This window comes from Diadema setosum, chromosome 16 (genome assembly GCF_964275005.1).
Source record: "Diadema setosum chromosome 16, eeDiaSeto1, whole genome shotgun sequence".
NCBI classification, from domain to species: Eukaryota; Metazoa; Echinodermata; class Echinoidea; order Diadematoida; family Diadematidae; genus Diadema; species Diadema setosum.
Window position 1 is genome coordinate 27038375 of NC_092700.1, and position 25493 is coordinate 27063867.

The window sequence follows — 25493 nt, forward strand, 5'->3', positions numbered from 1 at the left end:
TGTTTCATTTCAATCTGTCGACAACAATAATACGACCGTTGTAAATTACAAGTGAAATACGTGCACTGTTAAGGAAAACTCTTTTCCCTTTTATAATGACAATAAAAACGCTAAGGCCACATCTAATTCTTTCAACTCATTCTTCACAAACATTGGACCTCAACTGGCTTCATAAATAAAAGATTATAATCTTTATGTCATTCAAAAATTGACTAGATTTCTGCCACTAATATTCTTGAAACATTCTTTAATACTGTAAACTCTGAAATAGACAAAATCTATCAATGGTTTATGTACAACGAATATTGTACCTAAACATCTCTACAACAAATATGTTTTAAACATATTGAATAAAAACCACAAGAAATAATACTACTTAAAATAATACCTCTGATGGGCTGTCTCTAATTGATTTCAGAGCTTTTAACTTCTATAGGAGCCTAAATCTTCTTCAGCTTAATTTGGAATGATATTGTTCACAATGCCCACACGCTTGTCTCAATATCGACAAATTTTATTACGATTGTAATTCGTGTCTCAGTAATCTCGTAATGTGTTATAACCCTGCTTTGATTTTGCTTTATATTACAACTCCGAATATGCTAAAAATAAATCATGCAAGAGATAAAAGTATCTAGAATGATATTTACACATGCATGGTGAAATGCGCAATGTAATGCAATAAACATTTGAGCTTACACTAACATTTCTGTAACGTTATATTGCATTGTTTTGTCTATCAAACAGAACAAATTGTTGCCAGCTCACCGCTTATCTATCCAATAAGATGGATACAATTCCATTTTGTTGTTGTTTTGTGAGAGATAAGATGCGCAGCCTTTGGACTTCGAACGTACCTCCATTCGTGTTGTGTCTGTGTGGTGAACTCTAATTTATGTTCCACTTCAATGTACAATGTAGGGAGCATATTATCCAGTGCCACGTAGGAATAACCAGAGTACTCCAGTGACAACATAATATCATCTTTAACAGAAACGTCGCTTGAAACTTGCCTATCTTACACTAGGCCATATGACATATGTGTGGTTGAGGTTCACATACATTATTCAGATTTCGAACCATCATGACTATGAGTTGGAAGTGTACGATTTTGACGTTGCTCAGCTATTGCGCAATTTTACAAGGTGAGTAGATTTCCCACACTCTTTTCCTTCCTCTTTTTCATTCTACCGCGAGCAGATACTAAGAGAGTATCAAAGTTGCCATAACATTGCATCTATAGATTAAAAGTACTTCAAGATTATCATATAATGGCCGTTCTTGTTATCTTAGTATTATTTATAATGCAGTTTATAACATGCTATAATGCCCTCCTATCACTGCCTATAGGCAAACATAGGCACACCGCGTATCACATAAAACGCCTCTTTACAACCATTGCAAATGCAACTTCTGCTACGCATGGAATTGAATATGGGAGGTGAGACTTTGTATTCCCTACCGATGAATCTATGGCGAGAATATTTAAGGTGAAACAAAATATAGATGATGTATAATATGAATACATTCACGTATATATATACAATGTAAATACGTAATTATAATAATCATGTATATCATATACATACTATGTATGAATAGAGAGAGGGAGAGATACAAATGTAGATAGACAGACAAACAAATAAATAAATAAAGAGAGAAAAATACTGAGTTAAGTTTAGTTGAGCACAAGAACTTTCAGGTCTTAGGTTTACTTAATTCAGAGAGATCTTGTCTTTCCCGTCTTTTCTTTTCTTGCACACAAAGCGTAGATCTTACGGATATTACTAGAAAAAAGATTGACTGCTATTTTGTCATCTCTGTCTTCAATGAAGGATGACTGAATGAGAGAAGATCGAATTATGAAAATTTAGAGGGTTTTGGTGTGTTTTTTTTTTTGGGGGGGGTGGTTGTTTTTTGTGTTTTTGTGTTTTGTTTTGTTTTGTTTTTTGCAGGGGGAAGGGGCACTGATGATGCAACAGAAAGTCCTAATTGCTGTGTATTCTTGCAGGGTATATTATAGGACCAGTCATCGAGCAGTGCGGGGACTCCCCGCTTCCTCCCGCTGCGGTCTGCACTCTCAAAGCGTCCCGACGAAAATCCAAGGTGGATTTAGATTGCCGCCTAGGTGGATTCACGGGGAATGCTTCCCTAATTTGGAGTTCGTCCGAGAAGCCCACCATACCTAGTCATCGACACACGAACCAGCTCCCTGATGGCTCCCTCGTGCTCGTAGCTACCATAAGCGTGGACGCCAAGGAGGAGTTCGAACAGACATTAACCTGCTCCGCAGAAGGTGACGATATTGCGGGATACCCCTCTGCGACAGTCACGATCCTTGCAATGAAAGGTGCGTAATCAATCCGATGAATAGTGTCTTGGAGCTAAGCAATAGGGAGCTTTAGATTTGCGGCGCGGACGTTTAAGACGACGCTTGAGCTGGACGTTCTCCTCTTCCCTGCTTTAGATAACGCTGAGACGCAACCTATAAAAAATTAAAATGGCGCCCACATATGATCGGTGCATGAGGTATAGCTCTATACGTCGTGTATTGAACGGACGTAAAAATACCACAGAACGCGTAGTGAAAACTCAGACGACGCGAACTGCTAATAAATCGACTTTGATAGGCGATTCTACGAATGCTCAGAATAGGTTTTTTTTTCCCCTCTCTGAACGTCCCCGTCGCGAAAATCTAAAGCTCCCTAATATACCCAATGCGTAACGGATGAGCAATCTGTTTCAGTGTTGTGTTTTAGGATCTGCTCATATGAGGTTGAAAAAACGTCAAAAAGAGTCTCAGAACAGACCGCGCTAAGTTGGTTTATCCCTGTTATTGTACGTTTGCAAATATTAAGAGAAACTCCAATTACCATAGTATACAAGTGCATACTGGAATTTTTTTCCTAATGAAAAAACAAAAAGTTTCTTTTAAAGACTTTGTAAACCTTGCATTGCAGCTAGTGTCAATACTCATGTCACGTTACGTCATGTCATGTCACGTATGGCGCCTCCCCTACTTGTCTTCCTCATCTCTCTCGGCACAGCAAAGACACTGATGAAATAAACAGATACGCATATATATATATATATATATATATATATATATATATATATATATATAATAGTGTGATGATGCTGATATTCCTACCGCACGCCTCTGCCATCTTAAGTGAAATTATAGTTGAGACAATGTAGATAACAGAAGATGTCGAATGAAACCGGCAGAGTTGTGAAGCTTTCGACCGTGGTCTTCCTCAGCTTTAATATCTGTTTGTGAAATATATGTTTTTGAGCATAACAAATCTGAAGTCATAAACACAATATATTAAATATAAGTTGAGCATGAGCTAATAGTTACATGACATATAACGTGGCAATATTTTTCGGCACTTTGCAACACATTCAACAATGTATAACTGTAAATGAGTGTATAGTGAGTATATATGTAGCATACAAACATATCATACAATAAAAATTATCAAACATATATCATAAATAAACTAAATAATATAATTACCTGCTAAGCAGACGTTTGAGTTGCCTGGATGTCTTGTGGCTGTCTTGTGGCGGGATGTGAGTGATCATGTGATATTGGGGGAAGGTTTGTGTGCGGTGGTGCATGTCAGGCAGGAGTGGGGTAGTATAAAGAATTAGGGTCAGTGTTACAAGTGTGTCAGTCGTGTCAGTGCAGATAAAGGATTGTTAACAATTACGATACCATGAACATTCTCATGGTCATTAAACCCTATAGCTGATTTACCAACAATCAAAATAGCAGGTTTCACAAACAGATATTAAAGCTGAGGAAGACCACGGTCGAAAGCTTCACAACTCTGCCGGTTTCATGCGACATCTTCTGTTATCTACATTGTCTCAACTATATATATATATATATATATATATATGTATATATATATATATATATATATATATCTATATATATATATATATATATATATATAAATATACATATATATATATATGCCATGATAGATAAAGATTCGGAACAGGAGGTAAAAAGGTCAATCTATTGTGTGTGTTTTTCACGGGTTTGTGCATTTGTTGTATGTGCTTTGTTAAAACATCCATCTGTAGGAGTGTTTTAATATTCTCTCTCTCTCTCTCAGTTCTTTGGCTTCCATTAATGAGCCACAAATTGCTATTTTTTTCCTGGATATTCGTACAATTTTCGTCTTCTACTCGAACTGAGCAGATTTTCGTCCTTAACAAACTGAAATGTTGCATGTGAGTTTCTTATTATTTTTTTTTATACAAGTTGAAATGATAGCAACTCTTTCTGGAATAGGAACTTCCCACAGCAACAGTTAATCAGGAAGCTGGATTCTTGTCATTACTATGGTAATTGCCATTCCAGCAAGAGTTGCTATTATAATCAACTTTTTTTTTTAAATGAAATGGGGTACAGGAGGACTAATTTAATGCTAAAATCTCTCTAATGATGGTGTGTTTGGGTTATGTGCAAGGCAGCAATAGATATCATTTATGAGATATCCATGGTAAAAAAAAAAAATGTTAAAGAAAAACAATTCCACAGAGGCTAAAAACTTTTCGCAATTGTATCTGCTCGCAAATCTGAAACCCTAGAAAAGCTACGAATCCTCATGTCTGTTTGAATAATCACAGCATTCACGAAAATACCTATTCTCATGATTCTCATATAATGTACAAGACGCCTGTCCGTTTATCAGAGGTCGTAAGTTCGTATCCTGTTCGAGTATGTACGCCCACGATTTCTGTTGTCATGGTTACTGCTAAAGCACTGATCATTTTCGGTTCTTATTTACGTCGATGTAGGGCAACTTGTCAATCAGTTGCAATCATTATTATTATCATTATTATTATTATTATTATTATTATTATTATTATTATTATTATTATTATTTATTTATTTATTCATTTATTCGGCAATTCAACATACAATACAAGCGGACATAAGTGACCCTGCACCTCAAAACAAACAAAAAGTCGCCAGACATGAATTTTTAGTTAAGACTATATTCTGAAAGATCAGACTTTAAGCTTTAAAATGATGTATAACTCAAATCAAATGGACTCTCCTTACCTATCTAAATATTGGAAAGAAAGCACAAACTCAGGAAAAGTGTGAACTGAGAAAAGAGGCTCTGAAGTACAGTGTCTATTCAAGCGCTTAATCTTTACCAAACCGTGCTGGCTGTGCGATGAATGAGACAAAAAACAGGAAGTAAACCACCAGAGTAACAACAATGAAGGGATTATCAGATTAAACTGAAATTAAGCATGCTTCATTAACACATTCTGTCCATAATCAATGCTAACTTTCAAAGCAGTAGCACTATCTTTTCAAAAGTTATTAGAGTTGAAAGTGAAGAGTGTGGACGAGGTTTTTCAGAAATGAAAAAGGGATTCTAAAGACACACCTAATCACACTATTCTACCAAAAATGTTCAAGATAAACTGCTAAAAAACACACTTTCCTGCCCGTTTTATGATACCAAATTTTAGCATAATGTAAAAGAAGACCCGCTCTTTCAGAGAATATGAAAAAGTCAAGTTCGGCTAGGATGACCCATTTCACTTATTTCAGTCCTCACGCAAAATCAGTGTGTGCGACTTTATGTTCGTTTTGAGGTGTACAGTCACATAAAATAAAAAGAACTGGAAGAAAGAATTTCATCAATATGTATATATATAATATACATATATACATATATATACAGTAATTTATATAGATTACTAAATATAATTTCCAATATAAGTACTGATGCAACAAATGTTTATTATTTGTCGGTTGTTTGAAGCTGGTCTATCGACGGGTGTATGGGTCTTCATTGCCTTGCTCGCCGTCATCATCGTCGTCGCCATCTCGATGGTCGTCACGCTGGTGGTGCTCAGAATTCGCAGCAAGCTCCGCCGACCACGAGCCAGGAGTCACGAAGCCATACCGCTGGGTGAGTTGTACGCGGGAAGATGTGCTACATTCACCAATGCCACAATTACATTGTTAATTTCATAAAATGAGTATCGCACTTCTCTCTTCTTCCCAGCTGGAGTTAAATTACATGGATAACATGAGAGATAGATATTACATCTCGAACGTTAGTTTAGTTGTTTATGATATTGTGGCTGATAAAAATTCATCGCACTTTGCCTTGAACACAAACTAATAACATTATGCTACATCGCCCTTTGAAACGCACATTTTTTTGTTCCAAAATGAATATCAAGTTGGACCCCATCACACCCATATAGTGGCATTTCTTTTGTATTTGTGGAGTCAAATTATTTACACAAATACTGTCGCATCATCTGCATAATACATACTTATGCATATTTTATATATCTGCAGTATAACTATTCATTCACTTCAGGAATCAAATGTCGATCTTATACCTCGCACAAGAAAGTTAAATTCAATCACAAATATTGGACTAAGGAGCAGGTACGCATGATAACTTTGTTATGATTACAGTTAGTCGGAAGATAATGTTCGGTTTAACACCATTGATAATTTTCTTAATCAAGATCGATCCCTTCCTTGATACAAGAGAAATAAGCGCTGAAAAGGTACGATTTCAGAGAATGCCCACTACCAAAGACCAGCAGTTTCTCCTCACTTGTTAGACTAGAAATGTTGATTCTTCCCTTTCTGTTTTTCTTCTTAAGTTGGTATTGATCAAAGGCGACAATCAATTAGAAAAGAAATGCAGGATTACGACGGTGGCAACGTCAACATCAAGATTTATGGTCGTCGAGGTTCCGGGAAATCGGCATTGATTAACTCGATGAATTTCGCGTTATCAGGTATTAGTGTGCCATTTGAATTACCTATATCTTAGCGCCTAACTAGATACTAAGCCTTATTGCCACTGCTGTGAATGTGACCACTGAACTATTTATAAGAATTTCACCCATCCGAGAATGAAATGTAAATTTCTTAGTCATTTGATATGAAGGTAAGGTTCACTTCCCAGATAGTACGAGCTTAACGAAACTCGAATATGCCAATGAAATAACACGACTGCATCATTAGTTGCATAAAAATGTACCTTCATGTATGGGATTTCAAGGGAAATTATAAAGTGTGAATGATAATAGATAGCAGATAAATTTGCCCGTGAATTTGTTAGAACAAAATATCCTGGGGAAAAGAATAATCGATTGAATTGTTTCGATCACAGCAAGCTCGGAGCATTGTTTGAATCAAGATAGTCATATTCAACATAACAGATATTCTCTGAAATCAGTTTAGATACTCGTTTCCCCCCCAAAAAAGATTTTATCTGCACTATTCATGCTGTTACCGAAGTTATCGCTGATATTAATTTGAATACCACTGAGAAATCTTGTATTTCTCTACCTTGACATGTTTGAATAATCTAAAGTTGTCTTGTGCTTTTGTGCTGTTATGTCAGTTAATAAAATGTGATTGAACGGAAAGTCAAATGTATAATTCTGAGTTGTATAACTATGTCTTCATTGCGTTAGTTGCACTTCTGAAAATTGCAGAAAACAAACCGAACCAAAACATTCAAATCAAAGATGAGTTTTAATGATAATGCGTCTGTCTTCATCGTCATTTAAACGCGTTTTTCACACTTCAGGAAAAATATTTCGTATCGTCAACGTACCTCGGTGAGCATAATTTACACCCACTTGTCAAATCTAACCACTCAGTCATTATGCATTAAGCAAGGTTTCGTTGCAAGTATTTGTCTTAATTGTTTTACAAGACTATGAGAGCACTTATTCTCACCTGTATTTTGAAGTAATTATCCTCAGACTCGGTTCAAAACATTTTTCTGTTTTCAAATTTCTATCAGGTATCTACAGTAATCTGGGAAATGAAGGAGATAGTCGTCCTGAAGAAGATGCCGCCGAAGAACCACGCCACAGCAAACTCACAGAATACATCACGCTTATTGAGCATCGTGCCATGGCGGACTACTCAGACTTGGATTTGACTGGCAATACGGCAAATGGTAGATTCGTAGTTATGCAAAGAAAAATAAACAAAAATGATACGCAAAATAAAAGATTAATATCATAATTATCAAAACTGTATGGACTTTACTTACAGATATATGTAAGTCACAGAACTGGGAGTGAATTGTTACAAAATAAAATGGCAAATTGACAGCAACATTTTGCTTCTCTCATCATTTTGCAACAGCAACAGCAACATTTTGCTTCTCTCAGATCATACTTATCAGAGGAGTGGACACGTGATGGCAACTATTGTGATAATAGAATATATGGTAAAGTAATACTTATTGATCATGTATTGTTCTTATCATTCCTTCGCACATTTTTTCTTATTCATCAATTTATATGACAAAAGTCTATATACAAGAAACGAATTTGATTTGTTGATTATGTTTCATAACTTATCGTCTAGGCGGTGTCGGGGCCCTGCGTACACATCAAGATGAGACAAACGTAGTGATCTTTGTCTGCGATTACCCGTAAGTCCAACCCTTTAATCAGTTTGACCCCTTTCAGCAAATTTTAACTATTGATTGCATGAGTGCTACTTCATATTGATTTAGTTTATGTGTTCACCGTCAGTCATAAAAGATTTGAAAGTGGATATGATATCATACAACTTTTCATGATCCTCGATTTTGTAAAGTTTTTATCTCGCTATTAGTTAAGTAAAGTCACGATATTACTGTCAATGCAGGTCCACGATAAAAAGATGTAATATATCTGTTTTCCGTCACTCCCAACAGATTTAAAAATAGATACGATAATTATACAACCTTACATGATTCTGGATTTTGCAGAGTTTTTATCTTGCTAGTAGTTAAATGAAGTCCCCATATTACTATCAATGCAGGTCCACATTCAAAGATGAGGATCAGGTACTTTCTATTCGAAAAGTGGTGGACAAACTGCGTAAAATTTACGGTAAGCTTGGAACTCATTTATCTTCATCGCAACGGATATCACGTCTTGACACCACTTCAATTATTTTTATATATAGCTTTATTGCTATATTTATTGTTTTATGTTACCCTTAGATTTATCACAAATTTTTACCGATTTGTAGTGATAAATCCTAAGGACAACATCCAACAAAAAAGACATGCAAACAAACTCACACATCCTCACACACATACACAATGGAGTACATACTTTAGTGATTGTCTTGTGACGTTTGTTCATTGATTGCTTGAGAATTATCAGTGAATGTCAAGACGTGAAACGAACCAATAAGATCTTCCTCTTCTTCTTCTTCTTCAATTTTTTTGCAGCTTCTTTGCCTCAAGTAGTTGCAGCTTGATGAAAGCATTGAATATAAGAATGCACGAATAGACCTTTCAAAAATTTATTTTGGCTTTAAAATCCACTCATATTAATTGGCTACATTAACAGTATAGTCTTTGTATTTTGCATCAAATTATGTCAATTGCCACATGGTGTTGTGATTTTTTTCTTGTCCTTAATTCTTCAGTGTGCCTTCCGATGATTGTGCTAACTCACAAAGATGTTTGCCAAGACACAGCGAATCTCAAATCCGACCTCAAATTAGCAACGGGAGGACAGCTCTGGGAATTCGAGAATTACACAGAATTAGCCCACACGGAGGACGTCGAGAGGGACCTTCAATTCTTACAGCTCCTTTCGGCGTCTGTGGAGTCCTTTGAACAGACACGGGTCCAACACTAGATTTTAGGACCATTCATCTAAGGACCAGATTTTACAAGTTTATTATCACTGAAGGATACCGACTTTTTCAGTTCTGCTGATGAGCATGACACACATTAAGGAGCTCTGCACACATATCTCTTAACAACATGATATGTACTATACGTTTAATTTATTTCATCACCACCAGCCTGTTGCATTTTGTTTCATTTTTCTTGTTGTTGTTATTTCTAAATGGGTAAAAGACACAAAAACACTAAAAGATCGCGTTGGCTCTGCAGTAAACAACTGACACCGACTGATAGGCATGACTTATCTTAGATTAAACACAAGTGGTATCGTGCACTGCAGTGAGAGGCACGCACAGTAATTCATAGGGGAATTCCATAATGTTGCTTTCCACGAATGATTTATCAATTTTCATCTTTCTCCCTGGAATATTTCATTCAGACCTGTTCTTGTTATCAAATATATGATACCCTTTTGCGCGTCCTACTCCGGTAGTTCACTAATATTTGAGAGAAATGAAATTATTGAAATTTTGTGTTCAAACCGAATTAAGAGCTGCTTTAGATACCACAGAGTTGTCGAATCGTCGTATACTCTCTAAACTTTTCCATTTCGTAACTTTATGATTTATGATTTTTCCCAATATTGTCAGACTTACGTTTCTTCTTTTCTGTCTTCATGCAAAGCCACACAATATCAGGATGGAATTTCCCTGTCAAAAATGTGTGTATAGAATCTGTAAGCACCACACATTATGTTAATGCCTTCATGTTGCCTGGCCTTGATCAGGCTATAACCAAGGTATCTTCCTCCATGCAGTTGTGAAAAATGATGCCATTCTCTCTAAAAAGTTCTCTAAACATTTTTGGGTGATTCCTGGTGAAGAAAATCAAAATGTAGAGCCTGCATGTATACAGTATACGCATGGTTAGACTTCCTCGTTTGTTTCATCTTTCAATGCAGACTTGTGTTGCTATTGGACCTCACAAGATAGTGCTGTACGTTTATTTTTTTTTTCTTTTGAAACTCTCTGTAATCTATGTTATGCTATCAACGAGCCGTTTTGAAATGACGACGCACTATGCGGCTCATATTTACCTCAATGAAATTTGGATGTTCCGTGATCCCTGTACTTAATCGCATATGTTGCTTCAAAGAATTAATTGTTTTGCCGTCGAGTGGGATATTTCAGGAACCCAGATGCATACATGAAAATTAATGAAAATCAATATGCATGATTACTTGATACTTTCCTTTTGTGTGTGTGTGTGGGGGGGGGGGGGTTGACTTTCCTGTTCCTAAAATTATGAACAAGGAGTACAGAACGAGATCAAACGATTACTTCTAGAACTTCGGATGAAATATTTGAACATTTGTCAATTTTAAAAGTGTATTAAGTCTATGGGATGGAGATGAACGAAAGAGGGGGAAATTGTGGGAGGAGGTACCCCCAACGATTCTATGACATTCGCTCCTGCGACAATAGTTCCCATGAAATAATTATTTGCACGCCAAGCCAAACATAATATCTACCGGCAAACATAACCCTAACCCTAATCCTAGTCCTGACATGAAACTAAACCAAAACCCTATCACAACCCAAACCCTAATCTTAACCCTAACCCCACGACTCCCCCGGAGATAATAAGACCGGCGCAATCGTCGTAGGAACAAATGTTGTGTCCCCCCACCCCCAACCCTGCACGCCATAGTGCTTTTGCAATTTCAGAATAGAAATTTAACCATTTGGTGCACGCTTTGGGCTATAAAAAACGATAAGAAATGAATAAATGGCTCCTCAAAAAAGGCAAAAAACAACAACAACAAACCATCACTTTTGAATATCTGGAAGAAGCGCCAGCATATAATATAATTGACCTTCCATTAGCTGTAAGTCAGACGTGTGGAGTATGAAAAGAATGAAGTGCGGCCATTTATCAAGATCACGCAATGTAACTCATTCATCTGAGTAAAATGAAAGGCCCCGTAGCATAAGCTCATAATAATAATAATAATAAAAAAAAGAGTTTGAGCAAACTTGGCCTTCGATTACCTCTTTGAATCCGGATGGCTGAGCAGAAATGAGAGGAAAACATTTCGTCTAAACTGAGAGACGGCAAAGAAAATGCAGCTCATTCATCTGAAAAAGAGTCACATTGAAATGCGTCTTTAATAGCAGGATATTTACTTATTATACAATGCTGCTTCTTGCGCCTTTCATTTACTCCTTAAGTCGTGGTTGCCGATCATAAATGAAAATAAAGAAATATTCCTTTATCACGGGCATGATATTTGCAAAGAAAGGCCAAGTCATTCGTCTGAATATACTATAAAAGGGCCTTGGCACAATTAATGTCAATTGTGTGCAAAGCTGGTTAAGTTGCGCCTTCATTAGCTACTAGTATATGAGTCAGACCTGCGGGGCGAAATGGAAAAGAGAGAGAGAGAGAGAGAGAGAGAGAAATGTAGCAAGAACAAGAAAAGAAATCCAACTCATTCAGCACAACATACTGAAATGCTCTCAGCGAGATATGTATCCTTGTACAATGTACATAGCTGCTATTTGTGCCTTCCATTAACTCTTTAATTCAGGGTTGCCAAGCAAAAGTTAAAAGCGAAGCATGCTGCATTCAAAAGAAAATATGGAGAAGATAATACAGCCCATATATCTGACAAATATTTATACCGAAAGGCGTCTGTGCAGGATATGCTTAAACTTGTACACTGCTTATAGTTGTGTCTTCTATTATCTCTTTCAGGTAAGTAGGGTACGTCGCCGAGTTTGTAATTATCTCCGACATGCAGATCAAAACACGCCGGACGCACGCCATGATTAATTGCTTCTCGATTCCTGCCAAATGTACTTGAGAATAAACAAATGCAGGACGTACACGTAAACCATGACCGCAGCAAAAGCCCATGAAGGCATGACGTGTTTCCAAGAGATGAATGAAATATTACTGCTCTCTCTTGATCTCCTTGTAATGGGTATGAACACTGTACCGTATCATACATGGCTAGTGCTTTTTGCGATTGTCTTTGCACTGTATCGAAGAGGGGAAGCTGTGTAAAAATAAAAAAAAAGACAACAGTATACGAACGTACATTTTCACACCTGTGAAGATTTAGTGTAAGGGTTTCAGCGAGTGTATATTCTTGGAGTTTATCATTGCACATGCACCCAATTATTTTTCTTTAATTGTTTGTTTATTTGTTTGTTTGTTTGTTTGAATGACCGATTGACTGACTGATGATTACATGCCTGGTTGGTCGATTGAGCCCTTGACAGTGTAAAGACTGCATTTTGTAAACAGAGCTGACTTTTTAAATATCGATATTATCTTGATTTATCGGTGTCAAATTATAATCTGTTTAAATCAAAGATTCACATCTGTATCGTGACGTAAACATACACCATTTTCATCCCCATTCAAGCTGCAATGAATACTGAAAGAGTGTCTTGTTACTGTGTCTGTAGAGATAATTTGTTTTCAGAGACAGGTTCCATGACTGGTTCCATGACATTTGCTCCTGCGACAATTGATCATGATTTATCCCATGAAATATCTGCACGCTGAGCCAAACATAAATTCTACCAACAAATATAACCCTAACCCTAACCCTAGTCCACACATCAAACTAAACCTAAAACTCATCACAATCCTATAGCCCTAACCCCAAGTCCTTGGAGAAAATAACACCGGAGCAATTGTCGCCGGAGCAAATGTCCCGTCATCTTTTGACAGAGATGACATACCAACTTTTAACTTTCTTTTCAACATATGACAAGGTTGTGTTAGGAGAAAGCCGGCGTTATACTCCAAATATTAAAAGAAAAAAATTTAAAAAGACTTTATTTTCTTCTCCTTTTCAAAATGTCCAACGCATTAAGTTAATGGTGCGTAATGGCAAACATGTGGGTTTTAATAACGGAACATTATCTTGAACAAACTGCACTCGACCTTAACAACTCTGCGGTGCTCAAGTATAGTGATTAGAAGCAATAAGGAAAGACGTCAGATGTGACATATGATGAAATGGTGTAGAGGGTTGTCATAGCAACTCTCTCTGAATCAGTAGCTTGTAACTGTGTTGTCATGTAATTCTTACCAAGGCTGACGAGATAGCGCGAGCTAAGCGGAAATTAGATCTCTCAATCTTCCAATTGTATGCCGTCCGAATTCAAATCTCGTCTAAACAGCCATAAAAGTTGTGGATGATCGCCGGAAAATGTTAATGGAGAGCATTTACGTCGCTATTTGTTGTCATCTACTTCCCAACGTCGTAACAAACAACCATAAAACCAAGATAAAGTATCAAACCAAACTTATTAAAAGGACTCTCTTATGTCGCTTTGATATAACTCTGTACTTACATGGAGATTACGAAGCGACATTAGTGAGCGAGCAGACAGGATCATCACGATGCAATATTGTAAAGCCACTTTTGAATTCATGTTTCTTCCCTTCTTCCTCCGACATGTATTGAACAGCTTTCTTTTGCAAATGCACACACACACACACGCACACACACACACGTGCACACACACACACACACACACACAGACACGCGAAAATTAAAACGAAGACAAAACGCCAAGATCTGCCCTGACTAAATATGAATATACCAACGAACAGTTTGACATCTTCAGGGGATATTGATATCTTCAGGGATCTATGATATCATTTTGAAAGACAAAATGTTTGTCCTCCATGCTTCAGCTTCTCTTCCACGTCTGATAGCAGGACAATCACCATTTGACCGTGACAGCTCCTCCCGAACTTTCAATTCACCATTGTGACGGTTTATATCCGGAGAGACGTTTCGCAGCAACAGCACAGTAGACACATACGTGAACAAGCCTTCATATTTTATGCCACATGAAGCGCAACATTTTATTAACGTGTGGTCACTCTGTTTTACACTGTTTTGTTTCTCCCGGCACTGTAGAATGTGTAACAAGAAAAAGCAAAGCAAAGAAAAAAAAAGTGGAACGAGTTGTACCCTGTTACCACCATGAAAAGAAAAGATCCTGAAAACCGATCAGCCATCATTATTATTCATAGACCAGCATGACTCTAAACATCTTAAGTGGAAAAAAAAATGTGGAGCTTATTCCGACTTTTTTTTCAGTAAAGAAGATGATTTCGAGGAAGAAAAGTGATAACGCTTGCACTTTAAATCTTGATTTACGACTGAAACAGTTGTTTCATGCTGATTACATTGTTTCATTTCCTTCTAAGCCCCTATCTCAAGATGTGATTACCATCAAACATAAAATGTGCACACAATATTATTTAAAGATATTCCTTTATTCTAGTTGATAAGACAGCAGATTCCCAGTTGGAGGACCTGTGTTAGATTTCCTCAGCTCAGTGCTTACGTCTTGGGACAAGAAGTGGCAACACTGAATCGGGTACCCCAGATTATATAAGAAGACCATACTATTATTATCGTCATCATAATTTATGTTATTATTTTTACTATCATTGTAATTATTATTATTATTATTATTATTATTATTATTATTATCATTATTATTAGTAGTAGTATTATTATTATTACTATTACTATTAAACACGTGCAACTGTTCACACTTCGGCACTATCTAGAGGGTTTGGGGGCATGCATCAGTGTTAAACTTTTTTATATATCTCTTACGCTGACAACTCTGACGTGAACTGTACGTAGTATGGACAAGCACATTGATAACAATACAAAGAATAAGCTAAATGTTATTTTCTAGACGCCGTATTTACGCAACGTATCAAATTACTCTGAACAACGTCATGGTAAAGCCAAACTACACTAATCGAATACATCACGTATTCGTGCAAAAGAGATGAACTTTTAATATGCTTCAAAATTATGATTCAAATGCATACACGTGACCTAGTAGACTGCAACCCACGTGGTCTCCCACTCAAAAAAGGGTTCAAACAATTACAAGACTAAGAATGACCTATTCACAAATAATTTAGCTGGCTTGCAAAAATTGATGATAAAGATGAAGCCCTCAATAAAATGTAATGGACACTTTGATAGATTTCAGCGACAGATACAGGTATGACGTCAAAATAATGTCGACGCTTGCCCGATCTAGGAACTAGAAATAAATTTACACATACGTGTACATATACACATATACATCTACATAGAGGATTAAAAAAAGATGGGTTGATAAAATGTAAGGAGTGACAAATAGAGGGACTCTTAGTTGTGATAATGCTAGGCTTCATGTTACAATCACTTTTTATTGAATTTAGGGAATATATAGAATTCCAACTGATCGACGACTGAAAAGAAATAGCGTATTTCATTAAACACACTGTCATCAGAAAGATCAGTGTTTTCTACCAATCACAAGATCTCAAACAAGTCCTTCTCGTGATATACACTCGAAAAAAAAAATAGGTTTAACTTTGCACCTTTACGTGTGACATACTGGGGGAACCTTTACGGGTGCAATTTTGCACCTTTCAGACCAGAGAGGTGGAAAATTGCACCTTTAACGGTGCTCATTCGTCTGACAATTGTAAAGTTGTACCCGTAAAGGTACTACAATATTGTGTCACATGTAAAGGCGCAAAGTTGAACCTATTCATCTGAGAGAATGAATTATTATAGATATTGAATGAAGAGGAGCACGTCTTGACTACGTTCTATTGAACGGGTTAAGAGAAACAAACGTACCGCAAGCTGGAAAAGGGATGATGTCAATCACAAGGTACGTCTGATTCTACAGACTGACTGTTTGCATGACTGTCGAAGAAGACTTCGATGGGATGCTTTTCCTTGAAGAGAACGATTGCTTGCGCTGCGTGCACCACAGGTCGAACACTCTCTTGTTGGCACAGAAAGCGAAAAATATGTAGACCCCCTGCAGAGAGTTCAGAATGATGAAGACGTACCAGAGGGCGTCCTGTTGACAGAAAGCCGCCACGTACCCAATCAGCCAGGTGAAACCCATAATCGTCGAAATCTTTGAAATTAATACCAAACAAAGAAAAGTTAGATGACCCATGAACACTCTTAATCGATGAATTTTAAGAGTATTTTGGTAAACAACTGTGCTCTGAATGAATGGAATAAATTAATTTCCACCCTTGCCATCAAGTTGTTAAATTTTGATTTACTTCTTGTTTCACTCTGTTTCAGCGGAATAGAAGAGGAGTAGGTGTAAATCAAATACCACTTGACAGGTTTGCAAATACACGACAAGGGCTTCGTTTCATTGACCTAAAGCATGTAAAGACAGACTCGGTAGAAAATATTGACGACACAATATTCACTTGGAGAGTATACTAAGAGACGAATTCTGGGATGATTTTGTTTTCTCCAGAAAACAAATACTTTATTTTTCTTCAAATGTGTATGTGCGTGTTGTCATTTAAGGAAAAATCTTACTCCTGCTAGGTCTTTATCTTTTCCGTTTTAAGTTTCATCGATTTCAGTACTCATATTTCGCCACATAGGGAAATTGTCTTATGTACCTACTCAAGTGTCGCAGCCGTCATTCTTATTTGCACAGTAAGTTATTCTTGAAAATTGTCCCAATGACGAATCTGGCGCATATGGTAAATATAACTTCATGTTCACAAATAAATTATAAACACTCCATTTCAGTAATGAAAGATGTAATCGCATATTTACTGCATTTATTCTTTGTTGCATTAAGTCAATTATAACTAGGACTGGGGGAAATAAAAACCACGGAGAAACATCTTATAAGCAAACAGACAAACACATACAGGAAGAAAGCTGACATTTCTTTTCGTCAAGCTACGTGTTATCTTCCCACGCAAGATTTTGGACATTTTTGTGACTGACAGTAATAATAATAATAAAGGACATTTATATTGCGCAGCTACAATAATAATATACTCTACTCTACAGTAAGATGGTACATTCCCTTTACCTTGATATAGATGCGCAGATTTTCTGCGTTGTTGGTCTCTGTCTTTACTCCTTCCCGAAGTTCTTTTCTCTCCCGAGTACTGAGGTGAATTCCACGGACAGTTTTGGCAAAGAAGATGATGTTCAGCGTCAAGGCTACGGCCACGGGACCGCCGAAAGCTACCAGATTCGCGTAACCATCTCCAATCCAACAGGACAGCTCATCGCCATACCGAATAAGGTCTGAGTTCACACCAAAACTTACAGCAACACCAACTCCCACTATCAAAAGTGGCAAGCCAAAGGCCACTAGAAGGTACTTCCTCAAGATCGCGCTGCTCTTGCCGGAAATGCTGATGGACGAATGAGCTCCAAATGTCCTACCGAGATCAAAGGCGAGCGACGTCGATATTGAGAACACCGACAACCAGAAGAAGTGTGATATCGCAGCGACAATCGAGCATGTCAATGGATGTGCAGTGGCGAACCCGCCGAGCATCAACAAGGCTTGAGCAATGAGAAGGCAAGCGCAGAGAATCATGATAAGTTTGCTGCTGACTAATTTCCGCAGTGAAATGAAAGTGAAGTACGTAATGAGGGTGAAAGTGAGAGCGGTCACTGACAGCAACGTTCCACCATAACTCAGATAAACATGTATTGGGGAATACTGAAAGAATGACCAAGTTGTTGTCACGTTAATTGTGCCATTTTGTGTCAAAAAGTGACATACACTAACGAGATCTCCAGTATAGAAATAATTTTCTGGTGGTATAACATCACCGGTCGGCTTGTATTTCAAGCTGTTCCCGTCAAATCGTTCAAACAGGTCGATACTCAACAATAGACGGGGACAGGTGGGAGTAGTAACTGTCTGATTACAATTGGTTCTCGTAACTTCTTTCACGAAGTTGACAGTGCCTTGCATGCCTCTGTAAGTTGTTCCTAAAACCATGAAGTTGTCTTCCCCACTCCGACCAATGCTCTCCCAAAAAGCGTCAACTTCTGTTCGCAGCTCCGATGACTCCATGGATCGATTGCAAATTGATAGATTGCCTGAAAAATTGCAATGCCCGAATATCGACGCGGAAGAGAGTCCGCATCCTGGGTCAAGATGGTTAGTCAAGTATTCGTCAAAGTGGACCACTACGCTCGCATAGTCGATCTGAGCAACTATACTTAAACTTGATCTGTTGGTTCCAATAGTGTAGTTGTCTCGACATTTCATGGTATGTCTTGTAAAGCCTATGATACTGTTCAGTATTTGCAATGTGCAGTTGTGAAAGTGTCCGTCCAACATGCCTGAACAAGTATCGCTCTCCGACACAAATACTATCGTAGTCATTGAGCTGTTAGTGGACTCCAGTATCTCGCAAATCACATCACCGACATTGTCTTCCCATACACATTCGTTTTCATATAACATAGAACCATGGGGGCACGTGAGTGTCAGGCAATTACCGGTGAAAGGGTCAAATGCCCTTCCAGAAATGCATGTAATTGCTTCTGCTGTCATAGTCTCGTAGTTCTTCGAAAGCCTGACTCCGCTGCCGGAAGAAAAATCGAACAAAACTGAAATCGGCTGGGCATCTACAAAACCCCAACAGGGGCATTCGAAGTAGTTATGACGGGAAGGAATACCTGAAGATGAACAAAAATAGTGTCCAACGTTTTCATAGATTACCAGATTGTTTTCGTATAGTAGTGAATCGAGAGTATTGCAAGCCTGAACAATTAAAGTATCTATATCAGGAAAACACGCCTCAGCAGTTTGAGACATGTAACTGGAGCACTTTGTCAGAATGAGCTCATCGAATCCATTGTGTGGAGGGAAAACGGACAAGATGCAGCCTGACTCGCTAACGGCTTTTTGAATCGAGAACTTTTGTTCCTCTAAGATGTTGCTATCACATCTTAACAGCGTAACGTTCCAGGGTGTGACGTCATCAGCCGTAACACCATTGCAAACGGCACAGAAGATGTTCTTAAAACTACCTACGCGTTCTTGGCTGACGGGCAAGTCTGCCATGGATAACTCTGCGGTTGACACGTTTTCGCATTTCCATCGAATGTCGTCGTCGGTCCAATCTGTAGGACAGGTCGCAATGAGAAGGTAGTTTCGCTTCTCCTCGTACGTTAGAGTCATCATAAATTTCACTTCGGAGCAGCGAAAACTGCTTCGTCGGTACCGATGAGAGGTGATGCAACTACCGTCCTCCAGAGACCCGTATGTGTCTGGGGGACAGCAATCTCCGAACACGACGCAGGCGGCATCGCATTTACAGGATGGCGTAGGCGGTGTAGGCTTTGGACAGAGAGGATCACTGCAGTTCTCATTCGGACACAGTGGGATTGACATGTCGTTGTAAGAGACGTTATGGCAGTCTACGTTTTTCAGAAAGATGCGGGTTTGAAAAGCAGAGGAAAATGACGATATAAGAACGTCAAAATAAAGGCAGTGTTTACGGAGGATGAAACATCATCAATGCTTATCAGAATGGGTGTTTATCTGATTTATTTTGTTTTCAATTCAATTCGATTCAAATCAATTCCATATTCATCAAGTAAAAAATAATAAGCAAAAAAAAAATGCAATCGAGCAATTACAATATCGAACGGAACTAAAACGCAAGATGATATGGGTATCCCTGACTTTACATCTTTAAAGACATCTGTGTGAAGGAGTAGAAATAAAATTGTAAACATAGACAAAGAAACAGAAACAAGGCGATCGAACAGAGAATGTAGGCGCCATTTGAATGAGACCCTCCTCCCCCTTGGTACTTTTTAAGTTCAACGTTTCCATGGAAGAGTGATGGTACCTCTTTCCAAAGACTTGTGTGAAAAAACAACAACTCATTACTTAATCTAATGTCTTTGATATGATTTGACAGCAGCTGGTTGGGCAAAGACAATAGTTGATATTTCCGTTACCCGAAATGTCACTACTATTACTCGTCATTTTGATTCAGCTTAATTGGAAAAAATGAAATGGACCTTCCCTTTAGTTATGGAAATTTACAGGTTTGAGTTGGACATGTATTTTGTATCACTTCTTCACGTTTTGTATAATAATGAGTGATGGGAAATGATGAAATCAAAGGAGTGAAGAGTGCCAATAGGTTATGCTGAAGAAACATTCAAGAAATGGAGATTTGAAGATTAGACGACCCGTCGCTACAGAGCAACGGATGCATTAACGTCGAGAATAAAGCAAAAGCCTTTTACATTCATATTACAAGCTCACCACATCCGTGATTCTCAATCGTCGACGTACCGCTGACACTGGACGTTGCCTGTAACGGTGGATTGGTTGTGGATGCGCTAACAGTAATCACCGCCCACGCCAATACCATCATTACGCTTGTCCACATGGTGACGTTATTTTATCTAAATCACGATACATTTTCACACACACACACACACGAAAAAAAAAATTGCACAAACAATGATTAGTCTGCATCGAGGAAGTAGTAATAATTTCCCACTAAAGAAGAAGGAAAAAAAAAATCACATTTCTAGCGCGATGACGGGCATCAGAGCAAAAATCGAATAAAAACTTAGGTGTGGTTGCCATGCTTGTTAGGAAAAAACAGTCCGACGTTCATGTCATCCGCTCATCTCTTATGGAAAGAATACAGTTTGTCCACAGTGTGTTCACATAGTCGACTATGTAAAAAAAAACGCGAATTTAACAGTGTGAAGATGATTTCACACTGTGGTGTGGTTTTCACAGAGTGTTCACATAGGCCATGGGCTAGTAGGGGTCAACGTGCACCCCCCTCTGCACCTAACATTCATCATTCATGGTTGTTTCCATGAAATGCTTTGCTTCACACTGTGAATTGATGACTCACATTGTGTCAACACTGTTAAAACCCTCGCAATTTCAGTGTGAAAGGATTTCACACTGTGTTTCTCGCAGTGATTTCGATGATATTGTATTCATTTCAGCACTAATTCAATTCACATGTATAACTAAAAGAAATGAAGTGTCGATAAGAGACAGTAATGATTTTGATTTGTATCAATAGAGAACGATACATTTAAGGATGAAGCTAGGAAACGAAAGTTGGGAAATAATTTTACGCAGAATAGAACGTACGTAGGTACTGGCTAAAATTCGAAAAGCCAAAAGTGTAACCTCGCAAACAGGTGGACAAGTTGCAACTTGTAAGTGTTTTTAGACACAGACAACAAACTTGATTATAATTGGCAATGATAATACAGGGAACTATCAAAGTGCAATAATGTAGCGAGAGCAGGTGATTAGCTTCGTGGGGAATTCAAAGGGTGTAGGGTCCTTCGTTGAAGTAACTTGCATACATAATTTTTGCATCGTACACGGCTACTACACGCATATCATGCTTAAATCCGACATTAATAAGGTCCATTCACTGGAATCTGCTCAGTTATTTCTCAGCATTGATTTATTTCAATACTGGATATCTCTAAGCGCACGCGATATGTCACGGGTAAGCTTTATTATCAGATTTCAAATGATATACCGTCGTAAATACGACATTATCTTTTTTCATAACCCCCCCCCAAAAAAAAAACAACCAAACAAAAAACAACTTGCCCCCCAAATAAGATATTTTTTTTTTTTTTTTTTTGGGGGGGGGGGGGCAAAACGAGCTCCTACCCCCCAAGTTCCAACTGCAACAAATAATTAATCAATTATTTAAAGACCAAAATGAACAATAAAGCCACTTTTCTTGTCTAAAAGTTGTAAATTTCATAACTGAAAATGCAAGAAAGTCGTAAATCATTATTGATATACTTTATAATACCTGCACACTAATATTTACTTATGAGTAGATTTAGTGTATCAATAGACGGTAGCCTCGCGTCCTCAAGTGTGCCCCCTGAAACATACCTTTCAAACCTTACATTTTTCCTTTATTCTATGCTTTTTAGCGCATAGGAATGATTTTTATTGCGATCACGTTTAAGCTTTTAGTGAATTCATTTCAGACGAATAGCAAAGTGAAAGTGGTGCGCTCGCTGTTCCGTACAAATAGTAAAATGAACAATTTTGTATACATTATGATGATAGTCCTTCGCAGTGATGTTTTACTACGTTTAATTCCCTAGAAATTTGAATTAAAATGTTCTGTAAACGCGACTTTTACACTTTTTTTTTCTACGAAAAGTCCCTACCGTGATACGGCCTTCCCACACCCTCGCCGAGGATCTCACACCGTCACATAATGTACCCCCGTATGTTATAATCGTAGTCCTTCACACTATTTCTTTTTTCGCCATGTTTAATTCCCTAAAAATTTGCTTTTAAATGCTCTATAAACGCGACTTTTGTACTCTGTTTTTACATAAAGTCCCTACCGTGGGGGGCGGGGGGGGGGGGGGTTATCCCCCTCCCACACTCTGCCCCTGCTCGGTCGCTTCGCTCCCTCGCCGAGGGTTTTTTTTTTCACTATGTTTAATTTCCTAGAATTTTGCTTTTAAATTCTCTATAAAGGGGACTTTTGTATTCTGTTATTATAAAAAGTCCCTACCGTGAGAGGAGGGCATTATGTTATTATATTATATATTATATATTATTATTATTATCACTATCATTATTATTATTATTATTATTATTATTATTATCATTATTCTTATCATTACCACTATTTTTATTGTTATTATCATTATTATTATTATCATTATTATTACTTTTATCATAAAACATTGAAAATTCGCAACTCTCGTCCCGGCCACCACATTTCTGTATGAGGGATAGTCTGGTGTTGTATATTATCACATCATAATCTTTTACCTGCACCCTTTAGTTGCATTTGCAAAGTTGGTCATCTTCTTAATTGCCACATTAAAAATAATTCTTAAATTCACAACACATTTAGAAGATTAACCGTCAATTAGGTGCAGATATAATTACCTAATGAACAGTTCTCATATAATATTTCCGCCTAAAACAGTAAAACACACGAAATCATACTCGAGATGCCAATTTAAGAATGACGAAACGATTACTTCTGTAGCAAAATGTCCTCCTCCACTTCATGGGTTAAAGGCACACTATCTTTACGGAAATATGAGTGCTGGCGCTTAAAAACCGATAAATTAATATGACAATCAGATATAAATGACGTTTTTGTATCCTCGCTTCGATTATTCCGTTAACCATGCACCCCAAATCAGTCTATCACAGTTTAGTTCGGAAAGAGCTGCTTTACAGGATTATCTCGTCAAGGTTCAAGAATAATCATGTGTATATGCGTATGCTCGCGTATGTGCATAAGGTTACACTATATAGAGTGGTGTGCATGCGTACGTGCGTTTAATACGGATCCGTAGTTTTCAAATTAAGACGCCGAGTGAAACTATTGCTTCACGTGTTTATGTCAACATCTTTATGTTGCATATTGTATTATAATGTGTCATTGCATTGACACACGCAGGTTGATGGGGGGGGGGATCGCAAAGAGCGCGCGCCCCCCTCTTTATTTTTGTTTATTTTTTATTTTAGTTAAAAAAGGAATTAAAAGAAAAAGGGGGTCCGTGCACCCTTTAATTTTGTAAAGACGCCCCCCCCCCCCCTTTACGGAATACCTGGATCCGCCCCTGGTTTGTCACCAATAGACTATAATGTAGGCACTGATTTACGTGCTAACAGGGAGGTGCTCCTTGGTGCGAATAACAATGCTTTATGTAGTTTCACATAGCAAGCTTTTGATGAAAAGCTGAAACCGATCAACAAGAGCAGTCACATTAATAAACCAAAACTAAAACAGCATGATTGTGATCATCCTGTAATTCATCATGAGATCATGGACATAAACTTGTCACAAAGTTGCCAGAGAAACTAAACGTGAAGTGTAGACCCACACAGATTGGATGGAGAATGATTTCTGCACAGCACAAGAGTGCTCAGTGGCGTACCGTGTGTCAAGACATGGGGGGGGGTCACCTCATGGAAAAGTAATTTACAGGGTGTGTATGCGCTGTCAGTCTGCAAACTTAATGGGGACTACAATATATAACGGAATGTGATACATTCCACAGCGCAGTCATTGAGCAACATTGTAAGTTTTCCGTACATGGATTATGGAATGACGGTGTGAAACGACAAATTACTGGCATCAACATCAGGATAACAATTAAATGCGAGCGAGCGAAGCAAGCGAGCTTGAAAATGTTGACATTTTACAGTCCAAAAACTGCCGTTTGTAACTATATCTTTTCGCTTTGGAAACTAAGGGGGGGGGGGGCGCACCGGGCGCAACTGCTGGCAATTACTGGCAGCAACATCAAGAGAATGTAAGAGGTAAAAATGTCAGAATTAAAAATGTTTTACCTCTGACATTTTTACCTCGTTTTTACCTCTGACATTTTTACTTCTGACATTTTATCCTCTGACATTTTTACCTCTGACATTTTACCTCTGACATTTTTACTTCTGACATGTTTGCCTCTGACATTTTTACCTCAGACATTTTTACCCCTGACATTTTTACCTGGCACCAAATCCTTAACAAATATTCTGTCTTCATAAAATGAATAATCTATCAATTAAATCCCATAGACCAATATATTTTTGAGGGATGGGGGTGTTTTGTAATATTGTGTTTGTTTCGGAATGGCATTGAAAGGGATTGCTTTTGTCTAATCAAATCACTTACAAAAATATAACTTCCATTAGATTCTATTAACACATAACAATACAAAGAATGAAAATAATTGAGGGGGTGACTTCACATTCTCTTGTGAAAACACTGACATTTTCACACACTAAGGTTTGCCACTTTATGTCTCCTCCACTAAAACTTACCTCACTTGTCATTCTTGTAGTTTGATTGGTATCCATTCGTCAAAGCAGCTTGAACAATGAGTTTATTGTTCCACTATCACCCATAACAGAAAGGCATACTTTTATGAAATTTAAGTCTAAGCCAATTAAGGTGCAACAGACA

The 25493-nt window shown here is 37.8% G+C and overlaps 2 protein-coding genes and 1 long non-coding RNA gene across 3 annotated transcripts; 2 read left to right on the forward strand and 1 right to left on the reverse strand.

The window, feature by feature from the left end:
* Nucleotides 1–1434: 1434 nt before the first annotated feature.
* Nucleotides 1435–6842, forward strand: LOC140239767 (uncharacterized). Its single transcript, XM_072319588.1, has 4 exons — nt 1435–1441; nt 2012–2350; nt 5805–5954; nt 6670–6842. The coding sequence occupies exons 1-4, from the start codon at nt 1435–1437 to the stop codon at nt 6840–6842; spliced, it is 669 nt and encodes a 222-aa protein (XP_072175689.1).
* A 1034-nt stretch (nt 6843–7876) lies between these two features.
* On the forward strand, nt 7877–8913 carry LOC140239976 (uncharacterized). Its single transcript, XR_011902008.1, has 3 exons — nt 7877–7985; nt 8402–8468; nt 8843–8913. It is a non-coding gene; the product is annotated as an uncharacterized lncRNA (long non-coding RNA).
* Nucleotides 8914–16402: 7489 nt separating this feature from the next.
* Nucleotides 16403–20930, reverse strand: LOC140239407 (uncharacterized). Its single transcript, XM_072319248.1, has 3 exons — nt 20804–20930; nt 17582–19941; nt 16403–16645 (listed from the first exon to the last, which is right to left on the reverse strand). Exons 1-3 carry the CDS (start codon nt 20928–20930, stop codon nt 16403–16405), a joined length of 2730 nt encoding a protein of 909 aa, XP_072175349.1.
* Nucleotides 20931–25493: the final 4563 nt, after the last annotated feature.